This window comes from Rhinolophus sinicus, linkage group LG02 (assembly GCF_036562045.2).
Source record: "Rhinolophus sinicus isolate RSC01 linkage group LG02, ASM3656204v1, whole genome shotgun sequence".
NCBI classification, from domain to species: domain Eukaryota; kingdom Metazoa; phylum Chordata; class Mammalia; order Chiroptera; family Rhinolophidae; genus Rhinolophus; species Rhinolophus sinicus.
Genome location: NC_133752.1, coordinates 182,467,114 through 182,486,652, shown reverse-complemented (window position 1 = coordinate 182,486,652; position 19,539 = coordinate 182,467,114). Strand labels below are relative to the sequence as shown.

Genomic DNA, 19,539 nt, shown 5'->3' with positions numbered 1-19,539 from the left:
TGCATGCAAAATTCAACCACTTTGCTAAATGTGTACACACATGAAATGCTAGATAAATTATAGCTGCCATCAAAATAGTAATAATTATTATTCTACTACTATTATGAAATGAGCCCCTTATCTATGAAACCTCTAGGTAATATTATAGAAAAATCTCAGGTTGTGAAAATGATTCTATTTCCTAGAAAATAAACTATATAGCTCTTTAGAAAATAGCAATATTTAAATTATACAAAACACTAAAATTTTCACAGACATAAATAAGATATAGGAAAGTCTACAAATGTGTCTGACTCTTTAAAGCATAGTCAGATAACCCTAGACCAAAATTCAAACTCCACCTCTATGAACAATGAGACTTGGAGCAAATTCCTTAAACTACTGATAACCCCAGTTTTTACAGCAACAAGCTTGAATTGAAAATATCTGTATCAAGTGCTATGGTGAGGATGGAATGAGATAATACAGATCCACAGTTGTTCATCTGAAACCCTTGGGGTTACTTTGCGTTTTGAAATTCAGAGTTGCTGGGTTTTAGGACAGAATACAGTGCTTTTTCTCCCAGCATGGTCTGGGACTGAACCCAGAATCAAACAGCAGTATTTTCTACAATGCAATGTACGAATAGTCACACTAAGAGGAATAAATAAAGGCTATAAATATCCTCACATTCCTTCCAGTCAGGTTTTGCCACCAAAGAAGTTTGTGCCAAACTTTTGAAAAAATGCTTAGCTCTCGGAGTTTTGGGAATTCGGAATTGTCAATTTGGGGTGGTGAATCTGTGAATCTAAACATGCCCTTGTCAGTGTTCAGATGTTTGATGCTATTATTATTAGAAAACTCCATTATAGCTATTCCTAGTGCCAGGCCCGTGTATATTCTTACTTCCTTCTCATAAAATCCTATGAGGTTAAGTAACATTATTATCCCCACTTAATGAATAGTCCAAAGCATAGAGAAATTAGGCAACTTTACTCCTACCTTCCTTGTAGCTGAGATTTGAACTTTGGGAGTCTGACTTCAAAGCCTATTGCTGAAATTTCCTCTCCAGGATAATTTCAGATGTGTGATGCTTTGAAGCCTGATAGTGAAGCCTTTCTCTTCCTCTCTCTGTACTTGAGTTCTTTAGTCCCTTCAATGCATCTGCTTGTAGGTAACCTATAACTAGGCCTGCAGGACTCTGCGTGATTCTCCTTTCTTTCTTTTCCAGCCATTTCCCATGTTTTGACTTCTCTATTCCTTGAATGTGCCTTGCTGCTTCCAGACTCAGGACCTTCCCTCATGTGCTGCTTTGTGAGCCTGGGACTTTCCTCAACATAGCTCTCCCCTCCAAGAGTTTCCTCTCACTAAGAGCTATTTGTTTCTAAAATTTTCTTTGAGTATAGGTTCTCTTGGGAAATCTTCCTGATTCTAAGACCCTGGGAGTCCTGGTTCTGAATCTAGTTATAGAGTACTTATCTGCCCTGCCTCGGCCAACCTTTGCTCATCTGTAAAGACTGCATACTGGATGATCTTATAGGTCTTCTTTATATTTAAAATATCTATAAATATATGACTAACAATCTATAGGCATTAGAATTCAGGGCTTTTTGACAATGGCAAAATGGGATGTATGCATACTTAATGTTTGTTGGAAAAAAAATGCTTTCTGCATTAACCCAGGAAATGACTGACAGAGTACAAACTATATAATATCTGCAATTTCCTCTCTTTCATGCTCAACTTATTTCCTCTCTTTCATGCTCAACTTAACCATATAAAACCAGCATTGAATCAGAATATGTGGCAGACAAAAAGATTTGTTTAATGATCAAAAAATGGAAGAATATAAAAATATGGAATTATTAGAGAAAAAAGAAAAAGTATAAGTAAAATTTTAATCTATTTAATAGCAAAATATGACTAAAATTTCTGGAGTAAATAGGATTGAAAAGAAATAAAAGACATTAAAAACATTAGTTTCACTTGCATTTATACCTAGATTTTATCTTCCAACCCATCTTATCCCACTCAACTACCCATCCCCACCCTCAGCCCCAGTTTTTCTCTGCCTATTGGTCCAATAAGGTTAAGCAACTTGTCTGAGGTAAATCAATTAGTGACAGAATCTGGATTCTGTAGAATCCAAGGAAATGTGTGTTTTTTCCTTCTCACATGACAATTCAAAGATCTCTGAGCATTATTTCAACAAAACAAATCTTTTAATAATCAAGAGACACAATGGAGTCCCAACTTGAGTCCGATCATGGTATGGGTATCAATATTATATCACTATCATCTTGGTTCAGATGGAAAGCTTTCACATTCCATTACATGAAAATAACAAAACATGATAAGAATATGAGATCATTACACAGTATTATTAAATAATGTCCCTATTTCCAAAGCACATCCCCTTCTAGTATTTCACTGTGTTCCCACCAGATCTCTATAGAGACAATAAATATACAGGCAACTTAACAATCAAAACACCAGAATGGCCAACATATTCCAAAATGGTGGGATAGAACAACTTCTGCCACGAACTGACTGTGAGACCTTGAACAACTGCCTCACATTTTTCTGTTTCAATTTCTTCTGTAAAATGGGGTTATTAACACTCAGCCTTGCTACCTCATAAAGTAGTTTTGAGTATAAAATACAATCATTGAGAAAAAGATTTGATAAGTTGAATGCCTTATATCTTTGTTTCCTAAAGAACCTAGCAAAATCCTGATGTTAATGACAATTAATTGATAGTTAATTAGTAATTATTAATACCTATTAGTCTGCTTTGATGACACAAATTATAGGATACTTTTTCACTTATATATACTGAACACTTACTATTTACCAGACACTGTGCTAGGTTCTGAGGATGAAACAGTGAATAAGACAAATAGAAAACAGATAGAAAAGGCCACAGCCTTTCTCTCGTGTGTGATGGTGGGGTAGGGGGGATGTCAAAGGCTGGAATAAGACCAAGTAAACAAATACAGAATTTTGTGATAGAGCATAAGATGTAGAGGGGGCAGAGGCAGGTCAACTTTAGAGTGTGCGTTCTGAAAAGGTAAATTTATTTCTACGTTAATATAATTTAAAGGGAAACACATATACACACACACATGTATATATGTATATACGTATATATACACACATATGTATATATACGTATATATGTATGTATACGTATATATGTATATATATACGTGTATGTATGTGTGTGTATATATATATGAATTGTGAGTGCTTTTTTGGCATCAGTCTATCAAGAAGTAGGATTCTTTTATGACAGGAAATTCTCCATGAGAGTTTAGGGAAGAGTTCTTCAATGGAAACAACTGAATGGATTCCAGGGGAGTCTGAGACCCCCCTGCAAAGGAAAGCAAAATTCTTCTGGGTAGAGAATCTCTAGCATTTAACAGTTTCTGTAAAAGAGTACCATCTAAGGAACTTTCTGAGATGATGGAAGGTTTCTATACCCACCAACATATTAGCCACTAAACCATAGGAAATACTGAGCATTTGAAACATGGCTAGTGATAATGAAGAAATGAATTTTGTATTTAATTTTAAATAATTCAAATTTTAAATTAAATAGCTACTTTTGTCTAATGACTACCCTATTAGACAGTGCAGCTCTAAGGAGTTCATGTGCCCAAATGGGAGAACAAGGTTCGTGTAGTAACAGTGACACTTTCTCCTGATCTCACAGTTTCTAATGAGCCTGATAAAGGCTCCAGGTTTTATCTAGTTTTTCATCCTTGGCACAATGCTGACCACAGTAAATATTTCATGAATGTTTTTTGAAACCTTTCATGAATGGAAAATTACCTTCTCTGCCTTCCTTTTTATCCTAATCCATAGTGTCTTCACTAGATAATGCAGCTTCATTTGTGAAGTTGTTCGCTGTTCCTGGTGCCAGGCTTTTATGATGTTGCTGCGTCTCCTTGACTTGTCAGCTGACCACCTCCTCTGTGAGGCCTGCCCCAGTTAATTTCTCCTACCTTCTATATACACCTCTACTGTGGCACTTAGAAGCATATTACAATCATTTTTGTTTGTTTACAGGTTTCTCTTCCACACTAAACTTGAGGAGGAATGACATACTGGTTGTGAGGGCCGTACTTCATGGGCAAACCTGAATTCATTTCAGCCACAACTTGCTAGATACATGAACTTGGGAAGGAAAGACATTGAACTTCTTTAAGCTTCTGTTCCTTCCTCTATAAAGCTGGAGTAATATAGTACCTAGGTAAGCGGCTGTAGTGAAGACGAGCTAAGACAAAGAATATAAATTGTATAGTATCTGACACAACAGAAATGTTCAATGCATTTTTGCTTATTGTTGTAGTTAGTCCGTGAACTCCTTTGGGAAATATTACATATTATATTATATCATATCATATCATATTCTCTTCTTTTTTTTAGTCCTGGCATGTTATACAAACTGACACAGTGTTAATGTTTAATAAATGTTAAATTGAAATGATGGAAAATTTGCTTCCCTGGCCTTCAAACTAATTTCCATTTCTAAATACAGTGTCAGTCACTTTTAAACATTACATTTAAACAAACTAGTATGCTGCCAAGTCTGTAATCAAAAATATGTTAAAAATTGTAATTATTGTAAAAACAATTAGAATTTCTCTTTTATCTGGAAATTTAAAAGGTAGGTAAGATACTGTTTTGAGAAAAATATTAAAACAGGCAGTATATTATACTGTCTTAATTATAATCTATGTTTTAATTTTAATCTATGTTTTACTTCAGAGAAAAGAAATAGATTAGGTCTAAGGCTGAACTCTACTCATCTGATTTTCCATAGACTATTAGGAGAAATCTGCTGTGAACCTCGTTCAGAAAGTAAGCGTTTCTCAATCTCTTTTTATTTTTCTCACCACAACCCACAGTTTGAAATATTATCTTATATCGTGACCCATGTATACAGTTATACATATATATAAATAATTTGAACAAAATTTCTATGAAATAACAGTAATCTTTACTCCTTGAGATGCACACTGACATTTCTATTCTACTCTACTTTTATTCTATTCTTATTCTTATTCTATTCTACTTTATTCTAGTTTTAAATGCTGGTCACAGCCACAAAATAGATTTCATGACCCACTGGAATCTGAGACTTGCCATTTTTAAAACACTGCATCAAATAATCTACTCTAAAATGTTACATATTTCAAGTGTCCACAGGCATTCATGTTAGAATTGCCTAGTGTTTGACTTGAACGAATGGTGCTAATTTTACGTAATATCCGATGAAGAATTTTAGGGAAAACATGCTTAGATTTAATTTCAATGAGACACCCACCTACCTAGAACCCTGTAAAAGTCACACCACCCCAACTTCTCACACCGGTCTTTCGGTTCTCGTTGAGCCATCTTTGATAGAGACCTGTTGCTATAATCTCAAACAAACGTCCTCCACATTTCCTCAGTCCAGTTGCAAGAACTCAACCAGAGCAGCTGTAAACAGTATCCTACCTTTAGCAGGCTTCATGCTCATCATTTCCATGACCAGTCCTGACGGTGTGCAGCTGTGGCAAGCACTGATTTGAACTGGATTTTCTAACTCCTGAAACTGCATTACCATTCTTAGCTTATTCACAGCAACTGAAAATGAGACTAGGTAAGGAGTGACAGAGGCCAGAGGTTGAGTGGCTTACTGATTAACTTCATTACAGAGCAGAATATTTGTAAATGTTTATGAGAAAAGTCCTCCATGCCAAATTGCCTAGTAAGCTGGAAACCAGACTCTCAGATAAACATTTTGGGGGAGCACTTTCCACCATAAGAACTTTTAGAGGGTACATTACTGTTCAGTAGCTCTAAAAGGAGCTTCGGTGGGGGGTGGGTTGGGGGTGTCAAGGGCCATACTCTAGATCTTAACATTTGCTCCTATCAAAAAGCTGCATAATGGTATAGTTTTGTAATGTCAGGAAGCATTAAAGTATAGTGCTTAAAAGTGTGAGGCCAATTGATCTGGGTTTATATCCAGTGTTATGGATGGAATTGTATCCCCCCACCCCAAAATTACTGCGTTGAAGTTCTAACCCCAGTACCTCAGCATGTGACATCATTTGGAGACAGGGTCTTTATAGAGGTAACCAAGATAAAATGAGGTCATTAGATCAGTTCCTAATCCCATAGGACTGATGTCCTTATATAAATGGGAAATTTGGACACAGGGACAGACACACAAAGAGAGAAGACAATGTGAAGAGACACAGGGAGGGGACAGTCATCTACAAGCCAATGCTTTCCAAGCCTCTCCAAGGCCAGGAGCAGATCCTTCTCACACAGCCTTCCGAAGAAACCAACAAGTAATGTTGGACTTCCAACCTCCTGTCTGGTGAAACAATGCATTTCTATTGTTTAAGCCACCCAGTCTGGGATACTTCATTACAGCCGCCTTAGCAAACCAGTACATCCAGGCTCCCTTGGTCCTCACTAGTTTTGTGGACCATGGGCAAATTCCTGAACCATTTTCTGCCTCATTTTCTTCATCTGTAAAATGGGGCTGATCACACAACCTCATAGAATTATGATGAGCATTAAGTGAAATAATATTTATAAAATGTTTAGTATAGCGGGTCACTACCCACCTTCATTCTATTGATGTTATGATTTTTCAGCTTGGGACTCATGTTGTCAGGTGACTTGCTTATTGAGTAGGAATAGCTTCTGCAGCATAACTTGTGGATGTCAAGCTTGTGACTATTGGTTATTTTTTTGGAAGAGAAGGCCTTAGAATAGGACTCAGTAGGTCCAGAGGTGAGCTCAGGCATAACGCAGCCAGATGCACTATAGAACCTTAGGTCAGTCTCTCAGTTTCTGTGGGCCTCATTTGTCTACAAGAACAGATGGTAAAACAGATAATTCCCACCCTACTCCCCTCATAGATCTGTTGTGAAGATAAAATGTCACAATACATATGAAAGCACTTTTCAAAGGTAAATGTGATCTATATAAACATAATAATCATTGCTAAGATGTTTCTACAGGCTTTACAAGTTTACACAATGGTTCCACAGGCATCATCTCACCTGCTCCTTACTTGCACCCTTTGAGGAAGGTATTATTTATGATCTCCACTACCTTCTACCCTATTTTGCAAACTCAAAAGGCAACTCAGTGAAGTTAAGTGATTTGTTTAAAGTTACCCAGTTATTAAGGGATAAAAACTAGGACATTCACCAAGGTCTTGACTCAAAACCCCATAGCTGAAAAATGAAAGCACAGCTGCCCTAATTACCAAGAAAGAAGAAAAGAGTGATGGTCTGTGGGTATGTTTCAGTGTGGATTGCTCAGGCAAGGGTTACCATTTGCAAAGCTGTTCTTAAGCCTCAGTTTACTTCTGACCTCCTTCTGCTCTCCTTACAACACACACGCTATCCTGGCCTTGAAAGGATCTTAGTTGTAAGGGTTACTCAAAGGACGTGAACCAAGGCAAACTACCTCAGAAATTTCTCTTTCAGGAATTGTCTACTGAGTTTTTCACTGGTCAAACAAATGGGCCTGGCTGTTTTGGTTGCCCACTTACTGTTACGGAACCTTAAGCAGACTATTTAACATCTTGAAATCTCCATTTTCTCACCAAAAAAAGGGAAATAATAATGGTATCTACTTATAGGAGTGCTGTGAAAGTTACTATTAATGGCAGCTAGTTATAGAGTACTTATGATGAGCCAGGCATTCTTCTGGGGACTTTATTAAATAAGGCAAATAACTTGCACTAAGTTAAGGAATTTGCCTAAAACCACATACCAGTACATGGCAGAGATGGGACTGAATGCAGGAAGTGTGTGTGCTAACAAATCTCAAATGTACTTAGCATGATGCCTGAAATGTAGACAGCGCTCGAGAAATGGCAGCTGTTACCATTATCACAATTCTTTTTATCATTGAAAATGTGTAAATTTTTTATCTGATGTTATAGCCAAGCTTTCTCAGAGTGGTTATTCTGAGTGTCCCTGAGCTCTGTTTCCCAGCATGCAAGGTTGAGAGCCTAGCCCTGGATGGCAATGGATTCACCCACCAGCTGGCCAACTTGTCTGTAATTCTTTGTCCAACTGCATGCCTTTTCCAAACTATGCATTCCCTATCTAAAACAGGCAGTAATATGTTTTATAATAAGGAAAGGCTCTTTTGATGTTTCTTTTCTTTCTACCATGTTTAACTCGGCTAACAAGAGTACCAGATCTGAGATTCCTGGGAGAACAAAATCCAAAACCTTGGTGAATTAGTACAAATCTTAGAGAATGCTTAAATTTGTGGAAGAGATGCGGATGAGAAACGGTAGTAACAAAATATTTAAATTATGCTAAAACAAAGTTCCATTTTGTCCAAGCCAATTGTATCTTTCCATCTTCTGGAAACTTTCAGCTTTGATTCACCCATCAACTCAGAACTACATTCACTTGAGTTAAACTCAGTGAGATGGAAAAAAGCCTGAAATCAAAGATCAGAAGTATTCCACAAAACTGCATCTCAAGACTTTTAATTGTATTTTAAAACATCTGGCTTCTGTAACACTGGAAAGATTCTTTTAATATAAGCAAAAGACATAGGCAAGAACCAGATTCCAATAAAAATAAACCTACCCAGAGAAAACAGGCGTAAAGACCTGACAGAAGCATACAATAACAAAAAATAGCTAAGAGAAATGGAATATGAGTGAGTAGGATTATATGGGAGATGCCTCCTGCCACTTGCTGGGCCTCATTTAGAATGAGGCTTTAGAAAGACAGCTACAATAATAAAAATAATATAAAATCGTGGATTTAGTAGCTGTCAGTAACAGTGCTGTAATGCCAACGTGAGACAAAACATGTGTTTCCTTCCTTAGGGCACCCCGAAACTTATTTCTATACTGTTCGTGTTTGTTGACTCCTTGAAAATTCTTTGCACTCAACAATGTCAAGATAAATAGAACTTCCGTCCTTTAATGAGCAGTGTGGTGTTTATCATTTCAACAATTTAAATCATAACAACTACACATCAAGCCCTGGACTAATTATACTGTTCTATGATGTAGTTTACAGAACACTTTCCCACACAGCCATTCAGTCTTCCCAATAAGCTGTGAAGTGAACGTCTTTATAGAGGGGAAAAAACTGAAGTTCAGGGAGTCTCAATTGCCTCTGAGACTTTATTTATTTCAATTTTATTGCTTCTTTCCACTCACTTTCAGTGAACTTCTCCCAGTAGCACTGAGCTAAGTGAACCAGACTCATTGCACAGGGGATTTTAGGTAAGGGAGCATAAGACTGCGTTTTCAATTGCTTATTCCATGCTATTATTGGAATGCTTTTCTATTTACTTAGTCTGAAATTCTGTGATTTTTTTTTTTAGTTCTTAAACCACAATTTGCTAAAAGAATACATAGATTTTAACTAACATGCCACCTCCTACCCTATTCACTATGTGAGACCATGGGAAGCTGTGGACTTTGTCGTTATTACTTTTTATTATGCACTAATTGCCTAAAGATCCTGCCTTCTTCATTCATCAGAGAAGCCTTTCTTAACCCACTAAATTAATCTTTGACCAAGTTTCCTGGCTTGCGGGATCTCCCAAAGGAAAGGAGACGTATCTTTCTTTTAGGTCACCATGTCCTTCCATTCCGCGTCCTGTGTGTGTATTGAGTTACTGATGAGCTAGATTCCCATCTGGATTGACAGGCATGTGTGGCAGCAGGATAAATAAAAGGACCTCATGAGGTGATTCCAGCCCCATTTTTATAATTCCACTCTGTCCAAGCTTCTTTCCTTCTTTTCTATAAGGACCAGCCTAAGAAAACAGAACTGTACAGCAAATTTGTGCCCTCTCCCCCAAATGTTAGCCTTCCTTTGATTATTCCAATTAATTTGGGTTGGGCAATCTACTGTGTGACAGACCCCTCTGGTGTCACATCCTTTAGCACACCTCTCATTTCAGCTGCAGCTGAAGCAGATGATTATATGTGAGTTTAGATTCCCCTCATGCTGACATTTCAAGAGCACCTCACACATCTTTTGGCTTTCTGCCCACAACTTCACCAATACCACTGGAGACCACCTGGCCTGGTTCCACTGGGAGTGGCAGAAACACAGCCCAGAAGTACAGGGGAGTTAATGCCCCTAGCGGTGACCCTCAACCAAGCAGGAGCCAGAGGTCACGTAGTAACGACCCCAGTTCCTGGTCCCTCAGTGGACAATTTCCTATGCTACTCCTAGTGGCATCAAGCTTCCCTTGCCTACAGCAGTGATGTTCATAACTCATCTCATAGCGGTTTTCACTCCTTCCCTGTCTCATAGCCCTGGTCCTCCACTTCTGCTCCCTGGGAAAACCTCCCACATAAACTGCCCGCACACAAGTCCTGGCTTCGGGCTCCGCTTCTCAGGGTAAACATTGATATGAGTGGAGATGCTTCCCTTTCACCTTAAGCAAAGCCCTTGGTGAGAGAAGGGTTCACAGCCCTCTTGAGGAGAGCTGTAAGGCCTCACTCAAAAGGTCATCAGTGTCTCCACTGCCCATTAGTGAGTGCTCATCAGTATTTGTTGAATACTCTTCATGTCACCTTCTCAATGTCTTAAAGTTGGGATTTAATTATAGCCTTTATAGTAACCATGTCCAGCCAGGGCTACCTTAAAAGTCATGCCACGTACCAGGTGATTACCACTGAGTCACCACTTCTTAAAATGACAGGTATAGCAATTTGTGGACTCCAATGTTAGACAGGGATTCTAGAATTCCAAGTGTAATAATCTCCTTTCACAAGTGCTAGTTAATGGAAATGCAGGGTCCAGTTCTTTAGAGGGGTCCAGAGTCGGTTACTAGATCTTTTCGACTGCCCTAAATAAAAATGAAAAGACAAGGCCCTTCCAAGTCCATTCTAGATTTTGGGCCTTTGAATTTGCTATTTTCTCCACCTAGAATGTTCTCCTTGGCTTGTCTTTTGGTATCAGCTCCACTGTTAACTCCCCAGAGCCCTTCTCTGACCACACCATTTACAGCAGCCCCATTCTTCCAATTACTGTGACGTCATGCTGGTTTGTTGCTTTCACAGCACTTACTGTTCATTATCTGATATTATCTTGTTTATTTATTTGCATGTTTCCTGTGAGTCTAGCCTCCACTGGGAGCTTGCCTCTCTTATTCCTGCTTTATTACAATGCCCAGCATATAATGTTCAGCATATATAGAAGAAATGATAGCTATCTATATGCTGTACCATAAACTTCACTTGTCCTTGTTGTAACAACACGATTGCTATTTTCGATGCCACAGTGAGGCCATTGGAAAACGAGTCCAGCTCTCTGGACGATTGAATCCATGAGTTAACACTTCTGAATCTCTGGTGTATCTCAAGATCCAGGAGTGGTGGTTAGGCACTGTGGGCTACATCCATGGACCAGTCTTTTCCCTGGTGCTCTGTACCCTAAGCTCAGGGTGGGAAGTCCATAGAATTCATTAGTGTCATCAGGACCCAAAAGAAGATGAACAGGAGTAGTAAAAGAATCAAAGTGCAAGTCTTTATCCCCTACTCTGGCGTACGTTTAGCTCAGGTAAGAGACCAAGGCCCTAAGGGAAAGAGATGTGGAAAAAATGCTTAGACCTGGCGCTAGAACTTAATAGGGAAAAGAAAACGCATTCCCGATGGTCACACATGATTCAGATTAGTTTCCCAGGAGAGGAGACCAGATGAAGATTGGAGAAAACTACTCCAGCCAGGAATGACAACCAGACGTTGTAGCTTATGCGTCTTGTGCTATATAGTCTCAGAAATCTTAAAGGAAGTGTTAAGAAGCTAGATACAAATGTAGTACAGCAAAGGAGAGACGAGGGAAAAGCAACACTGAAAGCATGAGTCAGAGTGCTTCCTTAGCAATCACTTTCAGATGCTTCTCCCTCAACAGCACCTTCACCACCGTTTCTCTGTCTACTCACATCTTTGCACCTCATGACTGCTGAGGTCAACCTTCAACCTGATGTGCTTGCTTGGAGATCTTAACATGCAATCATAAAATTTCAGAGCAGGAAATGAAGTTTTTATGTGAAAAAATAATCTTACATGGAATTTTCCTTAGTCTACGACATGTACCTACAGTGCTAATTATCCTGTGCATTCTGATTGGTAGGGCGAAAATTACAAAGGTGCTTATACACTGATTATTTTAAGGATTTGTAGAAGGGTAGGCCAGAAGCAAATGGTCAAGTAGCTGGACATGAAGGTAGGGCCTGATGGCCTTGAATGCATCCACAGGATGAAGAAAAGCCAAATGGAAGAAATAAGTTGCAGCAAGTATGTCTGAGAACTGGTATTTCATAAATAATTACTGCTGCCTTTGGTCTCTCTGAGAGTTACTGATAAATATCGCTTGTTTTCCTTAACCTCTTTTCCCCTTCCCGTCTATAATTTATGACTTGATTCTTATTTATCAAGTGTATGCTGGGATTAATAAAATATCATCCCCACCCTTAAAGGCTCTCATACTGTATGGGGGCAGGTAGACGAGTAAAGAGGTAATACAGATAGTAATTATCAAGAAATGACCTGATAAACCTCACAGACTAAGATGCTAATAACTGGTAGGTAATAGCATACGTTATTAATTAGTATCTGCCCGGGATGTCTGCAACCAAATAGGGGATTATGCCTTCAAACACTGACTTTCGTGGAATGTCAAGTGTTTGCATTTTCACTGTCATAGTCTATCATGGTTCATATGTTAGTGTAAAGTGAAAAACTGGGAACATTTAACCTTCTCAGCAGAGCTATTATGCAGAAGGAAATTATTTTAAGAGTGGCACAAAGCTTCCCTGCCCCACCCAAAATTTACCCCTGCTGACTCTTTGCTGATGTCCCCAATTGAAACTTTATAATGACTTTTTTTTCATAAATGCATAAAGTGGAGCAATATATCATTTTATGGTATCATCTAGTTACATATCTACTGAAAACAACTTAGTACAATTTGTCCGCAATCCAGTTTAAATGACTAATCTTGACACTGTGCCATATATCCCCCAGCACTGGAAGAATGGTGGACAGAAAACCTACTGCAGAACTATAACCTAAGTAATCTCAGCCTTTTATAGTATAATATTAAACCATAAGAATCATGATTTCATACTTTAGTACATGCTATAATAACATCTGAATTAGCCCTAGAGCAGGAATCTGTTTCTACTCCCAGCTCTGTTAATTATCTAGCCTCATGGCCTTGGACACATCACAAAGCTCTCTGGGTCTTGTTGTATATATATATATATACCATTAGTAGTTTCAATGAATCCAAGCTTTGATCTACCTCTAACCTTGCATAGTAGCTAATGTTTATTAAGTACTTGTAACAAAAATGTTTTTTTATACTCACTGTTGCACTCAGCATCTAGGATTTTTTTCTCACGTATTACCAAATTGTACTTTGTTTTATTTATATTTAAATGAACTTGACAACTTACCAAATAAATTGTCAGAAAGAGAAAATTCATCCGTGGCAGGTAAGTGGAAGTGTTCAATGAGATTCATTTTTGATCCCATCCAAACTTTTTTATTTGAGAATGTACTTTCGTTATGGTGGTCTTCAAAAAAAATAAAACACCCTGAAAGGCAAACAAATAAATAGAAAGTTTGGGGAGATGGGGGGAGATGGTTAAGATAGGGAGTGAGGGAGAGAGCAAGCTAATTTACAAAACAGTAAATGGTTCCCTTTGTAGACATTTTGCCAAAGCCTTTCTGTACATATCTGTTCTCAATATTTCTCATTTTTACACCGCATTTGGACTTGCAAGTGTCCAGGACATGTACTTTCAGAAAAGATACTCTAATTTATCAGGGAAAACACCATATGTTTTCATTTTAATTCAACACTTGAGAGATTTCTACAAGACATGGTGACATTTTGGTTGTCTTTATTTCTTTTATATGTAGAAAAAACAGAAACAAATATAAAGGCCTTGACTTAAAGTAAGATGAATCAATGATTTATTATCTTAAATGTTATTCTAAAGTTGAATAGGTCTTTGCAAAGACATGAAAGTGATTTAAGACCACTCCTGCTGGAGTTTTCTTAAGTTCAGTAGGCACTATGTCAGCAAATCAAAACTTCAGAAAATGTTCCCTCAGGATCATTATCTGTGCCTTTTAGAGAGAATTTCATGGGGTTGCATTTTCATTTTCATGGTCTACCTTGGTCATGTATTTATCTAGGATAAAAAGAAATTATGATAAAAAGAAAAATAATGGTAAATCTCACCAAAATGTCTGAAGTTTCATCCTAAGATGTCCAGAACTAATCCAAGAACGCAAGAGGCAGTGTTCACTTTTAGTTATATCTCAATGTCTTTTCCTTCCCTCCTTCCTTCCCTCCCTCCCTTCTTTCCTTCTTTCTTTCCTTCCACTATGTCCTCTACGTCCCAGAAGTGATTTGAAAGGTGAAATCACGAAAAGCATGCAATAAGAACCTCTTTTCCAATGCTGTTTTCTGAGGGTGATTTTCAGAAGTTTTATCCATCTCCACAAAGAAATGACTTTGTTTACAAATAAATATTTATATGTGCTACTCAGGAAGAGAACATAGGGTTTTTGTTGGACTAATATTTATTTCATTAGCACTTTCCTACTATCTGTGTCTATGTCTTTCTTCTTTATCACTCAGCAAAATGGCCAGTTCAAGCAGAAGCAAGTAGCAGATCCATTTGGCTGCTGGAAAGGTCATCCACCAGACAGCCTTTGCTGCATTTATTCATTTGTTCATGCTTTCAAAAAACATTTATTGGGGACTTGTTCTGCCCTAAACTCTGGGCTGGATCTTTGGAGATAAAATGGTGAAGGGAGAAAAGCATCCATGGTCGATGACACCAAGCTTAACGAGGAATAGAAACACTAAAAAATCATCACACCAACGTGCAGATAATTACATATTGCCATGAAAGCTGTTAATGAAGCAAAGTTCAGAACGCTCTAATAGAGAGGTGGCATGCGAAAAGGAGTCAAGATAGGGAAGCAGTTGAGGAAGGATGTGGTTTCAGGGTCAGTTTTTAAATATAGGCAATACTAGGGCACATCTGAAGTGATGAGAAGAGACCAGAGAGGTTGGAACATTTAGAAAGAGAGAAAAAGAGAGCCTCCTGTGAAAGGATACAAACTGTGTCCACTGTGGGAATGCAGACACATCCGGATACCTCTGGTGAATCAGTGGCATGGCGTGGTCCTACCAAATTCTACTGTCCAGTAAGCCAAGAGGCTTGTTGGGAGAAAACTCATTCTAAAGTCGGAGGGAGCCAAGAACCATGAACTTCACCCTGAAGCAAAGCCACAGTCATCAGGGAAATGTGTAACTCTCAGTGTAGCACAGTGTTCGAGGGACTTGTGCTAGATTCAAGAGGCCTTCCTGCTACCCTGAGTGACAAGACAGAGGATTATAAATTAAAATGAAGCTTAACCAGGGAAGTATAAGGTAGAAGCTTCTAATAAAATGCAACAGATAGCAGAGAGCTCCTTTCAGCTCCACAGGGATGTGAACGTTCTATATCACTATGGAGCTTTGACCCCAAGAAGACTCGGGACCTTCTGGGGAAGCTGTGAAATAGCAGTAACAGCCCCTAACCCAGGGAGCAGTACCTAGCTGAGGACCTGGGACCACTGGTTGGGCATTGCTCTCTCTAGTGGACACAAAAAGTAGTAGAAGAAGTGGCCAGAGCAGACTTGATTATGACAAACTTGAGGAGACCCTAAGGTACTCCTGAAACACTTGGGGGAGGAGGCTCTGGGAGGGAGCTGGAGGTCCTGAGGAGCAAGCCAGTAAAACCTGAGTTGTTGCTATTAATGGGGCCTCACTCATATTCACAAGCTATTTGAGGACTTGGGAAATGCAAGTTTCAATATGTGTGTGTGAATTGTACATACGTGTATAATTATATATAATTATATATAGGCAATGTGTATATATATATAAATTATGTATGATAATTGTGTATATGTGTCTGAATAGTGTGTAATAAATGAGTTGAAAAGTTTCCCCCATCCCCCATTTCAGGCAACTATCATTCTGGATAGAATTTCTCCTATCTTTGGAATAGGAAATTCCAGTTTTCCATAAGAGTAATTTCCAGGAACCCACAATGTGCACAGCCAGGAATTTTTCCTAATATCTAAACACTCTGTAATTTGAGACCCATTTGTTCCGGTCTTTAAAAAACAGGAGATTTCAGCTCTGTGACTCTTATTTCAGGTTTCCCTCTGTGCTCTCTCTCATACTCTGTCTTTTTAACTTTCAGCCATGTTAATCCACCTCCCCCATACTTCTGCCGCTCATTACAGCTCTCTGATATTTCCTTGGTATAATATCATCTTCACTGTGGATTCTTACAATATATGTATTTTCATCTAGAAGTTCATACAAACTTGGCACCTTCAGTTCAAGGGCCTGGCATACAATAGGTGCTCAAGAAATGTTGGCTCAGCTAAATGATCAGTATTAACTGTTTCTTCTGCTTAGTTCTGCCAAATTCCCTGACATTTGGCGTGCTCTTCCTCGAGAAATGGCACAAGATAAGGATTTCATGCTCCTATTGGCACCAAAGACAGACTTTATCACTCACCCAAATGAAAGTCCAATTCCCTTACTTCTGTATCATTTGGGTTATTTCCCCTGGCTGGAGAGCCACTGTGTGAGTGTCCCTGATTAGCTTGCAGCAGAGCCCTCCAGAATCCAGATAGGGAGCAGAGTTAGCCTGCTCAAATCAGGTTTGGTGGGATTATGATTCCTGAAGGGGTTTAAAGAAAAGAAAACTCTTTAATTTTTAAAATCGTAAGCGATTCAAACAGTACTGAAAAATAAGTCTTCCAGCTCTATCACCCATCACTTAGCAGAATACAACTATAATGACCGGTTTCTTATGTATCCTTCCAGATATTATGCCCACTCTTAGTATAAAAGGCCCTTAAACACTGTACCTTAAACCAGGGTTTGGCAAACTTGCCTACAGGCCAACGCTGGCCCACCATCTGTTTAGTACATCCGGCGATCAAAGAATGCTTTTACATTTTCATGTGGTTGAAGAAATTAAAAGGATATTTCATGACCCATGAAAATGATGGGAAACTCAAATTTAAGTGTCCATAAATAAAGTTTTATTGGCACACAGACACATCCATTTGTTTATGGAAAATCTAAGGCTTCTTTCTCCCTAAAATGGCAGAGTTGAGTAGTTGCAACACACCCAATATGGACCAAAGAGACAAAAACATCTACGATCTACCCCTTTGCAGAAAAAGTTTGTTAATCTCTGCCTTAAACAAATAACAGAAGAAATTTTTAAAGTATTTTGTAACATTATAGGTAAACTATGAATAAATGTAATGATTACCTTTGGGGGTATAAATTCACTTAATTATATACATCTCATAATAGTAGGGTCTCCTTTACCTCTTAACAGCTCCTTCTTGGAATTGGCAGCTTTAGTTTTAATTGTCTTGTCATTTAATGAGCACCTACTGTGTCCCAAGCATTTGGCAAGTGTTTCTACATACATTATATCTTTAATTGGGATTACTTCTGTGTCCTCCTCTCGCTGATACTCTTTACCCCCTTGTTGGGGGAAGAACCACAATAGGAAGACTAACTCTTAGGAGACCCCAGACCTTAGCTCTGGAGTCTTTTCGTTTGTTTGCCTTCAAATCTTCCCTTTCATATAAAGAGTCATTTTATAGGCTGAGAATAAGCAACGGGAGTTCTCTACATTAGTGGCTTTCGAATAGTTTTTCTCATTTACTCCCTACACGAAGTTTGAAAAACAATGTGCACTCTCAACATATTTGTGGGTTGACATCTAAAGTTTTTCACTTAAAAAAAATACAATAGTTGCAAAAAAATGTAATTTCTGACTTATTGTAAAAATTGAAAACTTTGCTTGTTGTCACATTACTCTTAAATCTATTCAATTGTCTAAATACCATAGAAACTTAATATCCTCCTTCCTCCCTCTAAGAAATACAAAATGTCTTTTAACACTTGGAAATTGTTTTAATCATTCTTGTTTTTCCTTGAGTTCACATTTCATTCCATTTCACCGCAGCATTTTACCCTAACGTATCACATTTTTGTGCTTCAATTTCTAATATTGATCATCCTATCATGCTTTTCTGTAACTAAAATATGTACATAAATTTGAATTTTAAAATAACTTCTAGTGACTTTAAGATTTTAAGGTGTCAAATAAAAAGTTTTCTGGACTGAGTTTATTACTAGTCACTATTAGTGCCTATTAAACTTTCAGTACAAATAGGGCGGCTCATTTTCCTCATGGCAAAGACCACAAGTCGAAAATGCAGTCTGTTGTGGGAGACAGAGCATGCAGACAAGAAAGGAAGACACCACTGTCACGTAGCAGCCACAACAAACATTGGCAGAGCACGTGAACTAAAGGAAGAAGAGCTCCTTAGAAATACAGTTAAAGGTTCTGTTTAAATAATGAACTTTGAGAAACTGCAGACAGAAAGCCTAAGAATTCTCTGAAGTCAGTAATACAAGCCCAGATAACAGGAAGCCACCGTTTCTATTCAGATGAACTCATGTATGTGTTAATACACAAAAGATTAAGTTTGGAATCAGAGCAGATAACAAAAAATATCTGAATTGGCCCACAGATGTCCTTGCCTTCATGCACTGTTTTCTTGAAAAGCTGTTAAATTTTATTTTTTAATGAAAGTGTTTTTAAAATAAAAGGGCCATTGCAGACATTTCAGACAATACAGAAAAGCATTTCTAAAATGTCAAACTGCATTCTATAACTTTTATGTTCCATTTACACTCCCATCAGCAGTGGATGAGAGTGCCTTCTAACCGTACCTCACTGGCATTACCTACTCTCACTTACAATGATCTTTTCTCATGTGCTGGGTGACAAATCCTCTCACTGTATTAAATCGCATTTCTTTGATTACTAGTGAACCTGAAATTTTTTTTACCTCTCTCTCTCTCTCTCTCTCTCTCTCTCTCTCTCTCTTTCTCTGTATAATAGTTTCTTTCCATTTTCTGTTTATGTCTTTTTCTATGAAAGGGCTCATGCTTTTTACTAACTTAGAAGAGTTGTTTGTATCCTGAATGTATTAGCATTCTGGGGTATTTGCTACATACATTTTCATTTGCCTTTTACTTATCTTTACCTGAAATATTTTGCATTGTATATAGTTAAATATGTTTGATTTTAAAACTTATTTTTGTTGCTTTTTATTTTTAGTTTATGGTACCAGGTGACTATTTCTCAGAATTGCTTGTTGAATACTTTTTTCCTTTCACACTGATTTATGAGCCTTCTTCGATTTAAACTGAATTTAGTTTTCCATTGATTGTGTATCTTGTATCAATATCATCCTTTCCTATTATTGTTCATTCTTTTTCAATTCTTCTTAAGAAATTCTCACTTTTTTATTCTCTATAATAACCTATCACATCTTGTATCACATTCTTTTAAAAAGCTTCTTTGAGAGTTTGAGATGGTACCAAACCTATATATTTAGGTAGGAAGATTTACATCTTTATCATTTCC

At 37.9% G+C, this 19,539-nt stretch overlaps 1 protein-coding gene across 8 annotated transcripts in view; it reads right to left on the bottom strand.

The window, feature by feature from the left end:
* NR1H4 (nuclear receptor subfamily 1 group H member 4) overlaps window positions 1–19,539 on the bottom strand; it is a 67,669-nt gene that overhangs the window by 40,204 nt on the left and 7,926 nt on the right. For 4 of the 8 annotated variants that reach the window (XM_019732179.2, XM_074326209.1, XM_074326207.1 and 1 more), the window contains one exon: window positions 13,450–13,590. In XM_019732179.2, coding sequence (XP_019587738.1) covers window positions 13,450–13,528 — 79 coding nt within the window. In that variant the 5' untranslated portion in view covers window positions 13,529–13,590. Of the gene's footprint in view, window positions 1–5,315; window positions 5,430–5,484; window positions 5,640–13,449; window positions 13,591–16,590; window positions 16,756–19,539 lie in introns of those variants that run through there. The other 4 variants (XM_019732176.2, XM_019732177.2, XM_019732178.2 and 1 more) reach the window with 3 other exon arrangements.